We start from the raw sequence: 19,847 nt of genomic DNA on the forward strand, positions 1-19,847 counted from the left end.
AATATTAAAATAACTTAAAACTGAAATTTATATTATATATTATAACCGATAAATAATTCTCACAGAAAAATTAATATTAATATTAATATTAACAAATCCAATCGAGAGTACTAATTTCATTCCTGTCTTGCTGGGATCTTATACCAAATTTATACCTTATTTTAAAAAACTTAACATGACACAATCATTAGTCACGATGGAATTGTTAAGAAGCCCATTATCAAATTTAATGGGAGTTTTAATATTCTGAAAACACAAAAGACTAGTGACAACTTTAATAACATAAATTTTCAAGGATAAATATATATAACAATACTTTAAAATCCATAAGGATGAGGACATGGAATACATTTATGTTTCTACATTGTAACATACCCCGACAACCTCACATGAAAATGCAGGGAGTTAGAGAATTTTACACAAATTACCGAGAGGTAATTATTCAAATCACTATTATAGTTTCCTCGTTAATTAGATAGGACTTTCATTAGTACATAACATAACTTTAGTAGAGGAATATTAGTTGTATAACCATTAACAACCACTCTTGTAGTATTATAACATAAACTGTATGTTGTAACCTTGCATCCATTTAATGAGTCCTTTAACCACATTAATTAATCACATACTTGACATTATCAACATCACATTATGCAAGGAATCAACATCACCAAACTGACATAATAAGCAATCACATTAGTGAACACTAATACACCCTAGAAACCCCGTAGGTTGAAAACCAGTAAACATTTAATTTTATTATTAAACACTTGTGAGAGTGCTCACCCCTCACTCAATTTCTTATAAGGGAGTCCATCCATTATCCATTGTTATAAAATATTACAATGAAATATCATTAAAAAACAACATACCTAGCTAAAAGCTATTACAATCATCATGAACCATTTACCCACAAATCACCACTCTCTATATCGTTGTGGGATGATTGTTCCATCAATGGACCATCCCACAACTCATCTTCATCAGCATGGACCATTAGTTCTTATCTACCACAATGTTAAACATAATTTATCTTTTATACAAACTAGCATTCTTTTGTGTCATTGTTGTCATCAAGAGGCTTTGATAACATGATTAGATAAAGTATTAATCAATGAATAATCAGTCTTTAAAAGCAGTCCTTTAACATGTATTCATGTGCATACATGAGATGTAAATATGATATCACAACATGCTTCTTCTAACAACATTATGCATGTATGAACAAATAATTATCAAGCATGTCAAAATAATTATGTCGTTACTATGATCATTCACACATCTGCACACATTCATATCCAAAGGAAACCACTATAACCATACATTTCACTTAAAGGATACTAACAACTTATCTTTACTTTTCATGCATGTAATTAGAGAGAAACTTTTTCAAAGAGAGTTAGCCCCTAAGCTTCTACTCTATGCATGTAACTAAGTACTCTTTCCAATACAATAGATATTATTATTATACATAAAAATACATGTTCCCTTCTAAGGGGAAACTGACACGATAGATATCATTATCACACATACAAATGTAAGTCCCTTTTCAAAAAGAATCTTTCCCAAGGTAGCAGATATATGTATTTTGCAAAGGAAAGCTAGTGCATTTATTTCAAATAATTACTTGTTTTCCTTTCCACGATCTAACATAATACTATTTTTTTCTGCACACAAATCCATGTTTATCTTTTAAAGGATATAACACAATAGTTCTACAAATCCATGCATGTAGTCAACTATTGTTTCTATGCTTTTGCATATGTGTTCTTTTCACATAGTTATTTTCAAGAACCCAACATAGTTTCTCTATCTTTCAAAGTAAAAGGTTCTTATGCATTTGTTTCCAAGAAAGTATCATAACAAAGTTATCATGCATTTTTTTTCAAGAAAGTGTCATAACTAAGTTCTCATGAATTTCTTTTCAAGAAAGTATCATAATCAATCTTTCTTTTGGGCATAAGAACTAAAATACTAATAATTTTAACCTTTTATGCATTAAACCATGCAATTAAATCAAACTATCCAATATAAAATACCAAATAATTTATCTTTTTACCCACCAAAACACGTAATGTTTGCAAACTATTTCAAAGGAATTAACACAATTGACTTATGTTTCACGCACAAGAAAAACATATTCCTCCCAAAGAAGATTCCTATGACATACTATCTCTCTGCATTTGATCTATGCATAGGTTATTATATTTTCTCATAACTGAGTATTCCTTTTCTCAAAAGAACTCTCTTACGCATGAGAATCGATGGGAATCTTTTCCATGGATTTATTAAATAAGTACTATTTATCTACACCATGGAAATATTTTTACCATGACTAAGCACAAAACTATTGTGTTATTTTCAAGAACACCACAAGATTTATTTATTCTAATTAACCAAAAGGTCATAGTTACTTATCTTTTCTTCAACAAAGACTTATGTATTATAAACACATAAGGTAGTTACTAAAACTTCACATTTCAAAAGAAAATCTCACTTTTCAAGAAAAATAATATAATTAACTTTTCTCTTTTAGTTTTCACAACCCATGGAAATATTTCACAAATTACACTCTTTAATCTATATTCACTTCCAAGAAAATAACTTGGATTTGTTATCATTTCATACACTAGTACGAAATCCATTTTTAGGAAAAGAGCATGCATCCTATATTTTCTTACATAAAATGCATATGCAATGTTATACAAAGACAAGTAAGGTTACTTATCTTTTAATGGTGAAAATATATGATAACAATCTTTATCTACATGTAGTAGTATATTTTCTTTACTAAGAAAAGTATATAATAACAATATTTATCTACATGTAGCAATATATTTTATTTACTAAGAAAAATATAAAATAACAATATTTATCCACATGTAATAATATATGAAATTACCCATAATGAAATTATTCAAGTAAAAACCCTCCTCTTCTCCTACATTCTACTCGTCCATTAAAAGAGGGAATTAGAAACTGGAAAGGGTGAAATACTCATTATGAGACAACTAGAAATTGAAAACGGTGAAATACTCATGTGAAATACTCATTATTTTCTTTGTAGCTCTGCATTATAAATTGTTATACCTCAGGACCTCCAATTACAAGGCACCATTGAATCCAAGGGTTTCAAGGAAAACCACCCTTGTGAAAAGCCACCACACATTATCGTTTTCTATCTAGTGTTTGTTGTCAGCCCCATGCTTGGCATTTGTTTTCAGTCGCACACAAACAATCCCATGCATGGTGTTTGTTTTTAGACCCACACAAACCTCTTTTCCAGTGATGCTCCAGTAAATGACATTCATAAGACTAATTCTCAATGCCAAGGCCCATTTTTCTTCCATGTTTTATCATCTTCCTTTCTTCCTGTAAGAGACCTAAGGCTAATAAAGAATATTAAGGGTAGTTATCAATAAATGAAACCTAAATAAAATGGTTAAAGATAAAATTTATTAATAATATTCTATCTATATCGAAATTGAAATAAGGATATTTTATTTTACTTAAGTTTTTACATGAGTATTTACAGTAGGGATATTACATACTTCCCCCCTTAACGATAACACCGTCCTCGGTGTTCATCTCTCATTGGAACTTCAACTTTTACTCATGATATAATAATATAAACCATACAAAAGGGTATCCTTCCTCTTTAAAATGAAATATTTCATTCCAAGAAATGTCAATAAACAAAACTAGTAATGTTATAACATAAGAAAACTCAATAGTCATAAGCATTTATAATTGCAAAAAATATGCAAGATATAATTTCCATCACTGGGCCCTTATTCAAATTCATAATATACAGAAACAAATATCTATATCAACTTACCAATACTTACCAATTACTCTTGAAAATCATGATTTCTTTCACGTAAGCACTTTAATAGTGATTGGACGACCCATCAACACTCCATGGAAAGTAACCTGTAATGTATGACTAAAAAATTCAATCACATTAGTCACAAATTTTTTGATTAAGTGAAATTCTTTTAACTATCAATCAATTATGCAAGTTCAAGTGATATTTAGATCAAAATACTTTTACAAGTACTTAGCTCTAATCATCAAAATGATAACTCACTACACCACATGCACACTGTCTTAGCTCCCGCTAAAGATATCCGCACAGTACTTCTAAAAGTACCCAAAGATCACCTATCTCTCTAATCATCAAAATAGTCAATAACTGCACCAAGTGAAATTATCTTAACCCCTACTAAGACATTCACAAAATAGATAATACAATAAAGGAACTCAATTTCCAATAACTCCTTACTGAGAAATAAGCTCCTTTCATGTTAAGATGTGCATAACATATTTACAAAATTATATATAAAATTCATTTTTAACATAACACATAACTAATTAATTATTTTTTTCTCCTACGAGAACCACAGTGGCAAAACAATGCTCCTCCTAACCAATCAGAATTGGTTTCCACAACCAAATCGAGTCATCTTCGCATCCAGATGGTTCTTTGACAGAGACCATATTAGGTCTAGTATGGAATTCCACTGGCCAACCAGCTCAAGAATTCCAATGACCATATAGGCTCTAATATAGGATTCCTCTTGGTAGCATCCTTCCTATTCTTCCGACAGCCTCCCGTCTATGAGGAATTTTTGTTCTCCTCCAACAGCCTCCAAATCAACAGAGTTGCCTCAGGCTTTTTACCCGCTTCAACATCTTGGCCAACTCTTTCTCCCTTACTGAGATCATTTATCTCTAGGGAGAGGAAATCTGGGCATGCAAGGGGCATCAACCACTCCGAGTAGGCAACTGCCATCAACCCAAGGCTTTCTGGCCTTTCATAACTATCCACAACTATCTAGCATGTTAAAATTTTCTTTTAGCACTCTTTCCAACAATAATTTACATAATGAACCATATGCACATTATCATTAACAAAAGAAACATTCATGTATACCATGAATTTACACTTAACCATCAACATGGGTCCACAATATCTAGATTAATAGGAAACATAATTGACATACATGTATGCATCCTGACCTTCTAAGTAATACAATCATGCATATCATATAAAATTATAATTTCTCATTTACGATTGCAATTCACATTGAAAAGCTTTACATTTTTTTTTCCAGGAAAAAAATCAGAACTTTTTATTAATTGACAATAAAAAGTTTTACATTCTATAATGGTCTTAAGCCATAACAGGCGGCTCAACCTTTGCTGATCTGCTCAAAACTTTTTGGAGCTGCTTCTACTGGTTTTGTACCTGCATAATCTCCCTCCCAATGGAGTCAAAAAAGCAGCCTTAATGACAGCCGAAGACAGCTGTTCTGCTCAAACTTTGTGGTTCTGCATCTACTGGTTTTGTACCTGTATAATCTTCCTCCCAATGAACTCAAAAAAGCAGCCTTAAATACAGCCGAAAACATTTTAGCAGGGGTCTCCTTCAGCAGAAAGAAAACAGCCCCATAGTATGTTTTGGAGTTTAAATCCGGAAAGTAACCAAAATTGAAATAAGTATCAATAAACCTGTTTGCTGTGGTTATATGCCTGTAATTACAAAAAGGGAAATAAAAACTGATATATATGTACACAGAATAACCAAATAGATCCGCGAAAGCTGCTGTCAAGAAGAAGGAAAAGTACAGCAATTTAAATTACTGTAAGAAAGGAGGCTGATGAGAGATGTCTGTCTGACCCTGTCTGGTCTCTGCTACATTCCAACTGCCCATAACCTGTTGAAGACCAGCCTTAGAGAGCTGATCAGCTTCCTCATTCTTGTCCCTGTAAATATGGCAGATAGAGAACCTGTTAAAAGATGCCTTTAGTAATGAAATTTCTTCAACAAGAATCATCAAAATCTGATTTTGACAGGTTGCCTTCCCAGTGACCCAATTTATGACATTTAGAGAATCCCCAAATATCTGAATTGTGTTGATATTTCTGTGAAGAAGCCAGCATAAAAGGTAGCGCAGAGCTGATAATTCAGCGTAATTATTGGTGCCTGTACCCAGTCCAACAGAAGCTTTTATAGAGTGATTCGGATTAATATGAATACACAGGCCAGCGCCCGCCCTGTTGTTTTGGGAAGCCCCATCAAAGAAACCAACGGGAATGCCTTCCTGTATGTTGATTTGATTTTGGATTGGTTTTGGGTTCTTAGCCTCAGGGGGTGGTAAGGCAGAGTAGATAGCCACTATATTAATAGCAGTGACTGAAGGAGGGGTGTCCTTATCTTGGAAAAGACTTTTGTTTCTTGAAAGCCATATACCCCAGCAGAAAATAATAGGCAAATTTCTTAAGTTTCCCTCCGGATATGCATGCCACCATCTCCTCCAGGCTGTCTCCAAGGGATCATTCCCCCACTGAGCTTGTATCTTTAGCATACCAGTGGCCTCCTCCCATACCTTTCTTGAAACAACACAGTTTATGAAGAGATGATTAATGGTTTCATCTTCAGACTTACAAAGGGGACATCTGCCAGGCCCAACCAAGAATCTAGCTTGTAAGATTTCCCATGTTGGGATCTTCCTTTTTAATATGCACCAAAGAAGAAGCCGAGCCTTAGCTGGGCTTTTGAGTTTCCAGATGTTTTTGGCCCACCAATCCGGTACCCCCCAACCTTTCTTTCCCATTAAGAAAAGATAACCATCTTTTGGGGAAAAATTCCCTGTTTTGCTTTGTGCCCACATCAAACAGTCAGGTTCATCTTTTATCCTGACATTTGAACGTTTTAATTCTTGAATGTAGCCCTCCCACTCAACCTTCCATCTGACATTTAACCCCAAATCTACATCATCCTTCCAAGCCTGGCCCCATATAGTAGACTGCCCTACCTTCTCCACCTGATTTAGTGTTGAAATACCTTTACTTTCCAAGTGTCTGAGAATCCCTGGTGATAAAGCATAAGATTCGCTGCATCCGACCCATGGATCTCTGCCAATCCTTACCTTTCTTCCGTCTCCCACTTTCCAAGCTAATCCTTGCTCGATCACTGAAAATGCTTCCACCGTGGCTTTCCAAATGGCAGATATATATTTTGTCTTCTTATTTCGACTCCGAATCCAGTCTTCCATTGGGATAGGGTCAATGTATTTTCTTTTCACCACCCGTGTCCATAAATTTTCCATAGTTATCAACCTCCATCCAGATTTCGCTGCTAATGAGATGCAAAATTCAGGAAATCTTTTAATGCCCCACCCCCCCCATTCTTTTGGTCTGGCCACTTTGTCCCATGCCACCCATGGTAGCACAGAAGACTCCTTGGATCCCGCCCATAAAAATCTGCAGCAAATTCTTCTGATTTTTTCCATTACGCCTTTGGGGATCCAAGTTAGTGCAGCCCAATAAACCGGAATGGCTATCAGCACTGATTTAATTAGGGTCAGCCTGCCAGCTCTGGAAAGCCATCTAAAGCTCCAATGAGTAATTCTGGATTCAATCTTAGCGATAAGCCAGTTCCAATCCTCTTTTTTGTAACCAGTAGGCTTTAACCAAAAGCCCAAATATTTGAAGGGAGAGTCCAGTGGTTGAATGGGGAAAGGGAATAGATTTGCCATTCTATCCCTTTCTCTTCTTTCTATATCCGCCACACACGCATGTGATTTTCTTAAATTTATCTGCATACCAGTTGCTTTAAGAAAAAGGTCAAAGATGCATTTTAGCTCCTTTAGTTCATTAGAGGAACCATTGGTGAAGATCAGTATGTCATCAACAAAAAGAAGGTGTGTGATGAAAAGATTAATTGCTACCTCAATACCCTTTACCTTATCTTCTCTTCTGGCTTTGTGAATCAATCTACTTAGCCCTTCAGCCACAAGAAGAAACAGAAGAGGGGATAATGGGCAGCCTTGTCTGAGTCCTCTCTGGCTGTTGAAAAAAGAAGAAGCTGCACCATTAACCAGAACTGCAAAGCTAACATTTGTAATGCAGCCCATGATCCAGCTAATAAAGGGATAGCTGAATCCCAACTGAGTTAGCAACATTCGCAGATAGAGCCAACTGATCCGATCATATGCTTTAGATAGATCAATTTTTAGAACAGCCCCCTTCTTTTTCTTCAATCTGACACTATGAATGACCTCCTGAGCTACCCCAATAGCTTCATGGATTTGTCTTCCATCCAGAAATCCAAATTGCTCCATTGATATATTTTGCGCCAGTACTGGGGCTAGTCTGCGGGCAATTACCTTTGCTATAATCTTGTAGATGCAATTGCACAATGATATTGGTCTGAAGTCTTCAAAACTTTCCGGATCATCCTTTTTAGGAATAAGGGCTATAAAAGTTGTGTTGAAAGGTCTATAAACTTCTCCTTTCTGTCTAGACTCCTCAACTACCTCAGTAATTTCGGAACCTAGTTGGTCATAAAAATGGAGAAACAGTTCTATGGTCCAGCCATCTGGGCCTGGACTCTTATCCTTGCCCATGGTTTTCATAGCAGCTTCAACCTCCTCCTTTGAAACCGGGATTGATAAATCTTCTGCTTCATCTTCCTCAATGAATCTAGGGAAGCTTTGCACAGTTCTGAAGACTTCTGCAATACTAGCCTCCCCAGAGTCTGTAAAAATATTCTGGAAGTGTCTTTTCCCTAACCCGGAAAGCTCTGGAAAGGATCTGAATTCCCTCCCTTCTTCGTCTTTAAGGCTCCAAATAGTATTTGCCGCTTTCCTACCTTTTGCAAAGTTATGGAAAAACCTGGTGTTCTCATCCCCAGATTTTAACCAAATTGCCCTACTCTTGATTCTCCATTCTTCTTCCTTGTCCAAGAGGATTTTATTTTGCTGCTTCTCCAAAAGAAGAATTCTGTCTTTTGTGGCCTGTGATGAGTATCCATCTGTCTCCACACTTTCCATCTGTTCCAGCTCCTTCCTAATTTTAACCAGCTCCTCATTTTGTTTCAGTTTTCTTTCCTTTGCCCAGGAAATTGTGGCTTTCTTCAATCTTTTAAGGTTCTCCATAAACAAAAAACATTTGTCCTCATCTGAATTCTGGGCAGGGTGAACCCATGTTTCATTAAACATCTTGCAGAAAGAGAGATCCTGGAGCCAAGCTGGATTGAACTTAAAAGGGGCAGGAGGTTTGGAAGGAGGAAAAGAAAGATCCAGAAAAACAGGGAAATGATCCGAATTCCCTCTTTCCTCAACCCACTGTCTGAGCATGGGGGTTTTGGCGAGCAAAGATTCAGCCACCAAAAATCGGTCTAGTCTTTTAGCTATCCGATCTTCACCTGCCCTTCGGTTCCTCCAAGTAGGCTTTAGTTTGATCGGTGAAGGATCTGTAAAATTATTATCCAAAATGAGGTTAAAGAAAAAATCTGTTAGAGGATCTTCTCTAGCTGATGGTCCCCATGTTTCTGCTCTGCCTATGGAAAAATTTAAATCACCTCCCACCACCATCAACGGAGATTTCATCACAGATTTTGACATCAAATCTTTCCAAAAAGAATCCCTGCTCTGACATGGCCCATAAACATTTACTAAGGAGACAGGAAAAGAGAAATCTGGCGATACAACCTCCATGCCCATGACTTGTTTCATCCCCCATTGGTTTATAACCTTTACCCGTCCTTCTTTTAAACCAATAGCTATGCCCCCCGAGTGACCAGAAGAGTCAATGGCAGAAAAAATCCACCCAGGCAGAAGGGAATTGAGCATGGCTTCTATCTCACAGGCCCTCCCCAGTGTTTCTTGCAGGAAAATAACATCTAAATTTGAATTACTTATCCACTCTTTCAATGCCAGTTTTTTCGGTTTACTGGCCAAACCTCTGCAATTCCAAGTTGTCATGATCATTTTATAACACTCTCATGGGGTTTGGCTGCTCTAAGAACCCCCGTAATAGAGCACTGTTTTCCATCTGCAACATCCAGTTTAGCTTTAAGTTTTGCCTTAGAAATATCTGATTTCCTACCTCTCTTATTTTTAGGGTGACTCTGAGAAGGGGTTGACCCCAATCCACCTAAAGTCTCCTGCTCACTGAGGATCCCTCCCATAGATCTCAGGTTATAAGGGCAGTGGGGACGAAGAGCTGACTGTGACAGAGGGGGCCACTGGTCTTCACAACTTATATCCAGTGACAGAATAGCATCAGCTGTATTGTCGACATTCAGAGGGCTGGAAAAATGTTTCATATTTTCAACAGAATTAAAATGACTATTAGGATTCGAGACATACGAAGAAGATATGCCATGCTCAAGAGAATTTAAAAATTTGATAGGGACATCCGGATTGCTGTCTGCACTTAGGGAACATTCGAAGTGTTTCTTATTTTCAACAGAAATAGTTTCTTGCCCAGATTTTTTAGGATATGAAGCATGCAAAGAAGAAAGAACATGCTCAGGAGATTTTAGATTAGGGATCCCTGAGCGCATACCCGTTTCTTCGACTTCTGGCGGAATTTGGCTTGCTACGTCCTCCTTTACGGGCTCTTTCGCGGCTGTCTCTTCTTTCTCATGTTCCTCCACAGCACCCGCCGGATGATTGACGGCTTCCTGAGTATCCTCTTGACTTGGAACATCTTCATCCACCGGATTTTTGACAATCCCCTCTGTCTCCATATCCTCTGTTCCTAGCGGCTCAGTAATTTCATGCTCCACTGATATCTGAATATTGTTATGGTCATTTCCTCTGTTAGCTGAAGTCCTCCTAAAATGACGCCTTCTCCTCAGCTGTGAGCAGTTTTTTGCCAAATGCCCGTATTCGTGGCAGAAATGGCATCTGAAAGGTAAATATTCATAGTCTAGAGTCTGTTCAAACACGAGTTCTTTGTACTGAAGATTTATTTTTTGCGCCAGGCCTCTACTCGGGTTAAGGAGAGTCAAAATACGCGCCATCGATCTATCCTTCGTCTTCAAAAAAGACAAATCTGCCTCCAAAAAAACCCCCAGCCTATTCCCAATGGATTTTAAGACTTCTTCTGTCCACAAGAAAGATGGTAAGCCCGGAGCTCGCACCCACACAGGGAACTCCACCGTTCGCTCCTTGAAGGCATCAAACAAGGGGTTCCATTTCTTTAACAGTACAGGAATGTTTCCTATATGCCAATGACGATGGAAGACCCATTCTGCCGCGTCTTTATCAACAAAACAAAGCTTGAACCACCCCTTCCCTAAAATTTGAGCTTCAAACTGTAGAGGTCTGGCTGATACAAAACATGACTCACCCCATTCTTGAAGAAATTTAGAGGAGAATTTCTTGCCTCTAACTCTGCCGACCAATGTACAATCTGCCACCGCTAGCGTTTCTTCTATTGAGACCTCCATCCCCAGCACCAGGTTGCTCTCAATCTCCTGAGATCCAATGGGTCTTTGCTGTTTTCTTTTTGAAACTTTGTTTCTTAATTCTTTCACCGAAGATCCGAGACCCCTTCGGTCATCATTTCTTTCTGGACTAGTCTTCTCTATGCCCCCTATAGTTCCTATCTCCGGCAATGACGGGGATTGATCCGCAGTTCCTGTTTCAATATTCTCTGAAGGCTGGGGACCTATTGCCAGTCCTTCAGGTGCTGTCCGTTCCCCCACTGGATGTTCTCCGCTTCCATTTACATTAGACCCATTTAGGGAAAAGGTTTCTCTTGGCAAAGAAAACCTTGAAAACGGAGGAAAACCCCCTCGGTTCCTTGACCTGTTATGTCCAGCCGAAATCCCTAAATTAATAAATTCTTCAGAGCCCTTAGAGAGCGGATCTCGAAACAATGATGCTTTGCCCTTTGAATCTGATGGCAGCCCTTCCTCATCTGGCCCCCTGTAAACAATTTCGCTTCCCATCTGATTGGAAGCTGCCGGGGTGAAACTATTGAGAGTCGTTCTGCCCGCTTCCTTGTCTTTTTGCCTAAACAGTGACGAATCTACCTGTGTTAAGTCCTCCAATCTATTCCGTTCAAAAGCCCCAAAGTAGTACTCCATATTCTGAACAGTGATCTCCTTCCCCCACATTGAGAGGATATCCTCCACTGCTGGGTTCAGATCTACGAAGTCGGCGGGGCTACCCATGACTACAAACCGATTCAAAATTAATGCTACAGCCGCTAATCAGCAGAGGTTTAATCTTTACGGCTTCTTGTGGTGTAAGACCGGAATGAAGGCGGAAATCCATGCCAATTGCGATAGTTCGATGGAGAGGTTGGACACAAAACAATATGGTATATCGAAAAGCTTTACATTTACAAGTTCTTTTTCTGTCATTAAGCAACCACTACTTAATCTCATCACCAACGTTAATCATAAATATGCATCACTTAACATGTATTCACTTTTCAAATCATTTCCAATTTCCCACAATGTATTGTCATCAACAAATCGATACATGAAGTAACAACCATAATCACTTGTTTACGAATTGTAATAAGCTTAAAACAAATTCAATTCAAGCATTTAAGTTTTATTAGTTAGTAATGCAACACTAACCAAACACAACTACCAACCATCTTAATGCACCCATGACAAGACATAATCAACAATTAGTTATTACAATCAAGTCTCACTACTTAACTCATCGTTTATTTTCAATATCTAAAGGGGTTCTTCCAATGTCCTTTTAAAACACTCTATCATCATATTGAAGGATATTCCCCATATTCTACATTCATGCATTCACTCATTAAAAGTACTGCATTGTAACTTAAGTCATGTTCATTAAATGTCTGATTAGTATTTCCATATTTGCAAAAGTTGGTAGTTGATTATCACTTTCCTTACAGAGTGTTGAAGATTGTTCATAAGTGTGACAAACATTTTATTGTATTTTATCCTCATCAGGATTCAAATGATATCAACATAGTTTTGCAATAGACTTTATTACATACTACTCATTGCAGTTATAAACATGAATCACACATATCATGTCAAAAGTAATCTATTGCCTATATCAATATGTAGGTTGTTAGTCTCATACCTTAGTTGAAGCTCACTAGTAGCATACCTCGATTTCCTTTTTGCTTAAAAATTCACAAAGGTAGCAGTGCTGCAACCTTTACCTCTAATACCACTTGTAACATACCCCGGTAACCTCACATGAAAATGTAGGGAGTTAGAAATATTTTACACAAATTACCCACATGTAATTATTCAAATCACTATTATAGATTCCTTATTAAACATTAGATAGAATGTTCATTAGTACATAAAGTAACTTTAGTAGAGGAATAGTAAGTTGTATAACCATTAACAACCACTCTTATAGTATATTAACATAAACTGTATGTTGTAACCTTGCATCCATTTCATGATTCCTTTAACCACATTGATTAGTCACATACTTGACATTATCAACATCACATTATGCAAGGAGTCAACATCACCAAACTAACATAATAATAAATCACATCATTGAACACTAATATACATTGGAAACCCTATAGGGTGAAAACTAGCAAACGTTTAATTTTATTATTACATGCTTGTGAGGGTTTTCATCCCTCACTCAATTTCTTATAAGGGAGTCCATCCCTTATCCATTGTTATAAAATATTGCAGTGAAATATCAGTAAAACACAATATACCTAGCTAAAATCTATTACAATTTTCATGAACCATTTACCCACAAATCACCACTCTCTATATCCTTGTGGCATGATTGTTCCATCAGTGGACCATCCTACAACTCATACTCATCAGCATGGACCATTAGTTCTTATCGTGTCATTGTTGTTGTCAACAGGCTCTGGTAACACGATTAGATAAAGTAGTGATAAATAAATAGCCAGTCTTTAAAAGTGATGTTTTAACATCTATTTATGTGCAGACATGAGATGTAAAAATTATATCACAACATGCTTCTTCTAACAACATTGTGCATATACGAACAAATAATTATCAAGCATGTCAAAATAATTACCATGTTAGTATGCTTATTCTCACATTAGCACACGTTCATATCCAAAGAAAACCACTATAACCATCAATTTCACCTAAAGGATACTCGCAACTTATCTTTGTTTTTTGTGCATGTAGTTAGATAAAACATTATTCAAAGATAGCTAGCCCCTTAGCTTCTTCTGTGTGCATGTAACTAAGTAATATTTCCAATACAATAGATATTATTATAATACATAAAAATACATGTCCCCTTCTAAGGGAAAACTAACATGATAGACATCATTATCGTGCATGCAAATGCAAGTCCCTTTTCGAAAAACATCTTTCCCAAGATAGAGCTATTTACAAAATCTATTGTATGCACAAAGACATGTGTTGATCTAAAACAAAACTAATGTGTTAGTCATTATTTCTTGCATGGAGATATATGTATTTTGTAAACGAAAGCTAGTGCATTTATTTTAACTAATTACTTTTTTCATTTCTAGGATCTAACATAATACTATCCTTTTTTTCTGCACACAAATCCATGTTTATCTTTTAAAGGATATAACAAAATATCTCTACAAATCCATGCATGTAGTCAACTATTATTTCTCATTTGTGTACTTTTAACATAGTTATTCTCAAGAACCCAAGATAGTTTCTCTATATTTCTACGTACAAAGTTCTTATGCATTTGTTTCGAAGAAAGTATCATAACAAAGTTCTTATGCATCTATTTTCAAGAAAGTATCATAACTAAGTTCTCATGCATTTGTTTTCAAGAAAGTATCATAATCAACCTTTATTTTAGGCATAAGAACTAAAATAATAATAATGTTAACCTTTTATGCATTGAACCATGCAATTAAATAAAACTAACCAACATAAAATACACAAATCATTTATATTTTAACCCACAAAAACAAATAGCTTTTGAAAACTATTACAAAGTAATTAGCACAACTGACTTATGTTCCACGCACAAGAAAAACATATTCTTTCCAAAGAAGATTCCTATAACTTATATTATCGCTGTGCATTTGATCTATGCATAGGTTATTATATTTTATCATAACAAAGTATTCTTTTTTTCAAAAGAACTCTCTTATGCATGAGAATCCATGGGAATATTTTCCATGGATTTATTATATAACTACTATTTATCAACACCATGGAAATATTTTTACCATGACTAAGGAAAAAACCATTGTGTTCTCTTCAAGAACATCACAAGATTTATTTATTCTAGTTAACCAAAAGGTCATACTTACTTATCTTTTCTTCAACAAATACTTATGTCTTATAAACATATAAGGTAGTTATTAAAACTACAAATTTCAAAAGAAAATATCACTTTTCAAGAAAAATAATCTAACTAACTTTTCTCTTTTAGTTTTCACCACCCATGCAATTATTTGACAAATTACCCTCTTTAATCTATATTCACTTCCAAGAAAATAACTTGGATTTGTTATCATTTCATATAACAGTACGAAATCCCTTTTTAAGAAAAGAGTATGCATCTTATATTTTCTTGCATAAAATGCATATGCAATGGTATACAAAGACAAACAAGGTTACTTATCCTTTAATGTTGCAAATATATAATAACAATCTTTATCTACATGTAGTAATATATTTTCTTTACTAAGAAAAATATATAATAACAATCTTTATCTACATGTAGTAATATATTTTCTTTACTAAGAAAAATATATAATAACAATATTTATCCACATGAAATAATATATTAAATTACCCATATTCAAATTATTCAAGTAAAAACCCTCCTCTTATCCTTCATTCAACTCCAAGGATAATTTTAGGGGCGAATGTTCGCCCTTTGGCGAAATTAAGGGGTTTTAAATTTTTAGTGGGTGAATATTTTGTATAGTAGTACATTTTTACAAATCACCTCAAATAGCCCACCTTATTTTAAGGGAGAGGGTAAAAAAGGTAAATTTAGCCCTTGAAATTAGGACTTACAACCTTCCATTCGCCCATTTTCAAGAATAGGTTTTATTTAAGTGAATCCTATGGGCCAAATACCATATTTATAAAAGAGGTATGGTAAATTAATAAAAATATAAATAAATGAGAGGTATGGTAAATAAATAAAACATTTTTTATATTTACTGCGTAAGTCACCTTATATACATGTAAGGGTGTAAACAAATAAAAATATAAGTAAAGTGGAGGTATGGTAAATAAATAAAACGTCTTTTTATACTTACTCAAAAGGTATGGTAAATAAATAAAAATATAAATAAACTAGACGTATCGTAAATAAATAAAACCTCTTTTTATATTTAGTCCATAACCCTCGTTCTATTTATGAAGGCTCAAGAAAGAGGTTTTATTTAAGTGAATCCTATGGGCCAAATACCATATTTGTAAAAGAGGTATGGTAAATTAATAAAAATATAAATAAACGAGAGGTATGGTAAACAAATAAAACATTTTTTTATATTTACTCCATAAGTCACCTTATATTTACGAACACTCAAAAAATGGGTTATATTTAGGTGAAACCTATGGCCAAAATACTATGGGACAAATACCATGGACTAGATTGTGCAAAAAACCATTATTAACCCTAATATTAGAATTAATAAAAATAAAAATGGCACATGGTATTGACCCATGGTATTCACCAAAATGGCACATGGTATTGACCCATGGTATTCACCTGGAATGTAGCCTATTTAAATGGGGGAATTAAACCAGCATGTAGCCTATGCTAAGATTCACTAGGACTTTACAAAGTTTTATTATTTAGTGAAAGACTCGCCAAGATCTTACAAGATTTTATAATTGAGTAAAATATTGGCCATGCCTGGTGAGAGATTCGCCAAAAAATTATATATACATATTATATTATTGATAAAATCGCCTTCCATTTTTCCTATATACCATGGAGATTCGCCCATTTATTATATTTATAAATTTAGGGGGGGTTCTTAAAATTTTCCCTGTTCCACTCTTCCATTAAAAGAGATAACTAGAAACTGGAAAGGGTGAAATACTCATGATGAGTGAACTAGAAATTGAAAAGGGTGAAATAATCATTATTTTCTTTGCAACTCTGCATTATAAATTTTCATACTTCGGGTCCTCCAATTTAAGGGCACAATTTAATCAAAGGGTTTCAAGGAAAATCACCATTGTGAACAACCACAACACATCATCATTTTCTCTCTAGTATTTGTTGTTAGTCCAATGCTCGACGTTTATTTTCAGTCCCGCGCAAACCTCATTTCCAATGATTCTCCAGTGAATGACTTTCAAAAGTCTGATTCCCAATGTCTGGGCCCATTTTTCTCCCATGGTTTATCATCTCCCTTTTTCCCCGTAAGCGATCTAAGGCAAATAAAGAATATTAAGGGTGGTTATCAAGAAATGAAACCTAACTAAAATGGTTAAAGATAAACTTTATTAATAATATTCTATCTATATTGAAATTGCAAATAAGAATATTTTATTTTAATTAAGTTTTTACATGAGCATTTATAGTAGGGATATCACATACTCCCCCCCAACTGAGAACATTGTCCTCCGTGTTCATCTCTCTTTGGAACTTTAGTTTTTACTTATGATATAACAATATAAACCACACAAAATGGGATCATTCCTCTTTAAAATGAAATATTTCATTCCAAGAAATGCCAATAAACAAAAAGAGTAATGTTATAACATAATAAAAATCAATAGTCATAAGCATTTATAATTACAAAAATATGCAAGTTCTAATTTCCATTACTTGGCCCTTATTCAAATTCATAATATACATAAACAAATCTCTATATCAACTTACATTACTTACCAATTACTCTTGAAGATCATGGCCACTTTCATGTAGGCACTTTAATAGTGATTAGATGACCCATCAACACTCCATGGAAAGTAACTTGTAATGTATGACTAAAATATTCAATCACATTTATCACAACATTTTCAATCAAATGAAATAATTTTAACTATCAATCAATTATACAATGTGAGGTGATATTTAAATCAAAATAATTTTACAAGCACTTAGAGAGAACTAACACTCTAACCATCAAAATTATAAATCACTGCACCACATGCACATTGTCTTAGCTCCTGCTATCCACACAGTACTTCCAAAAGTACCCAAAGAGCACCTAGCTCCCTAATCATAAAAATAGTCAATGACTACACCAAGTGAAAATTGTGTTAGCCCCGACTAAAACTTTCACAAGATAGGTAATACAATAAAGGAACTAAAATTCCAATAACTCCTTACTGAGAAATAATCTCCTTTTGTGTTAAGATGTGCATAACATCTTTACACAATTATATATAAAACTCATTTTTAACACAACGCATAACTAATTAATTATTTTTTTCTCTTACGAGAACCATAGTGGCAAAAGCACACTCCCCGCAACCCATGTGAACTGGTTTCCAGAACCAGATTGAGTCATTTTCACATTCATACAATTCTTTGACAGAGACCATATCAGGTCTAGTATGGAATTCCACCGGCCAACTAGCTCAAGAATTCCATTGACCACATAGGGTCCAATATAGGATTCCTCTTGGCAATGTCCTGCCTATTCCTCTAACAGTGTCCCGTCTATGAGGAATTTTGGGCCTCCTACAATAGGCTCCAAATCAACAGAGTTGCCTCAGGATTTTTACCGTCTTCACCATCATGCCCAACTCTTTTCCCTTACTGATATCGTTTATCACTCGGGTGAGGAAATCCGGGCAGGTAAGTACCATCAAACCCTCCAGGTAGGCAACCACCATCAACCTAAGGCCTTCTGGCCTTTGATAGCTATCCACAACTGTCTGGCATGTTCAATTTCTCTTTTAGCACTCTTTCCCACAATAATTTACATAATGAATCATGTGCACATTATCATTAACAAAAGAAACACTCATGTACATCATGCATTTACACTTAACCCTCAACATGGGTCTGCAATATCTAGATTGACAGGAGACATAACTGACACACATGTGCACATTCTGATTTTTCAAGAAACACAATCATGCAGATCATATAACATTATACTTTCTCATTTACGATTGCAATTCACATTGCAAAATTTTACCTTGACAGGTTTTCTTGTTGCCATTAAGCTACCACTACTTAATCCCATCAGTAACGTAAGTCATAAATATGCATCATTTAACGAGTATTCACTTTCCAAATCAGTTCCAATTTCCCACAGTGTATTGTCATCAACAAACCGATAGATTAAGTAACTACCGTAATCACTTGTTTACGAATTGTAATAAGCTTAAAAAAATTCAATTCATTCATATAAGTTTTATTAGCTAGTAATGCAACATTAACCGATCACACCTCCCAACCATATTAATGCAGCAATGACAAGACTTAATCAACAATTAGTTATTATAGTCAATTATCACTACTTAAATCGTTTTTTATTTTCAATATCTAAAGGGGTTCTTCCAATTTCCTTTTAAAACACTCTATCGTCATATTCAAGGATATTCCCCATATTTTACATTCATGCATTCACTCATTAAAAGTACTACATTGTAACTTCAATCATGTTCATTAGATGTCTCATTAATATTTCCATATTTGCAAAAGTTGGTAGTTGATTATCACATTCCTTAGTGAGTGTTCAATATTGTTCATAAGTGTGACAAAGGTTTTATTGTCTTTTATCCTCACCGGGATTCAAATGTCATGAACATAGTTTTGCAGTAGACTTTATTACTTACTACTCATTTTAGTTATAAACATGAATCAGACATATCATGTGAAAAGTAGTCTACTACATATATCAATATGTAGGTTTCTAGGCTCATACCTTAGTTGATTCTCACTAGTAGCATACCTCGATTTCATTTTTTCTTAAAAATTCCCTAAGGCACCAGTGCTACAACCTTTAGATATCATACCACTTGTAACATACCCCGATAACCTCACATGAAAATGTAGGGAGTTAGAAAGTATTTACACAAATTACCCACAAGTAATTATTCAAATCACTATTATAGATTCCTCATTAACCATTAGATAGGATGTTGATTAGTACATCAAGTAAATTTAGTA

At 35.0% G+C, this 19,847-nt stretch overlaps 1 protein-coding gene across 1 annotated transcript in view; it reads left to right on the forward strand.

Annotated features, from left to right (window-relative positions):
- Positions 1–18,388: 18,388 nt before the first annotated feature.
- LOC149264382 (delta-selinene-like synthase, chloroplastic) overlaps positions 18,389–19,847 on the forward strand; it is a 58,805-nt gene continuing 57,346 nt past the window's right edge. Inside the window, exons 1-2 of the mRNA XM_089398655.1 lie at positions 18,389–18,524; positions 18,879–18,925. Coding sequence (XP_089254781.1) covers positions 18,389–18,524; positions 18,879–18,925 — 183 coding nt within the window. The remainder of the gene's footprint in view (positions 18,525–18,878; positions 18,926–19,847) is intronic.

Source organism: Pinus tabuliformis, chromosome 6 (genome assembly GCF_031772625.1).
Source record: "Pinus tabuliformis cultivar Carrire ecotype Pingquan chromosome 6, CPIR1, whole genome shotgun sequence".
NCBI classification, from domain to species: Eukaryota; Viridiplantae; Streptophyta; class Pinopsida; order Pinales; family Pinaceae; genus Pinus; species Pinus tabuliformis.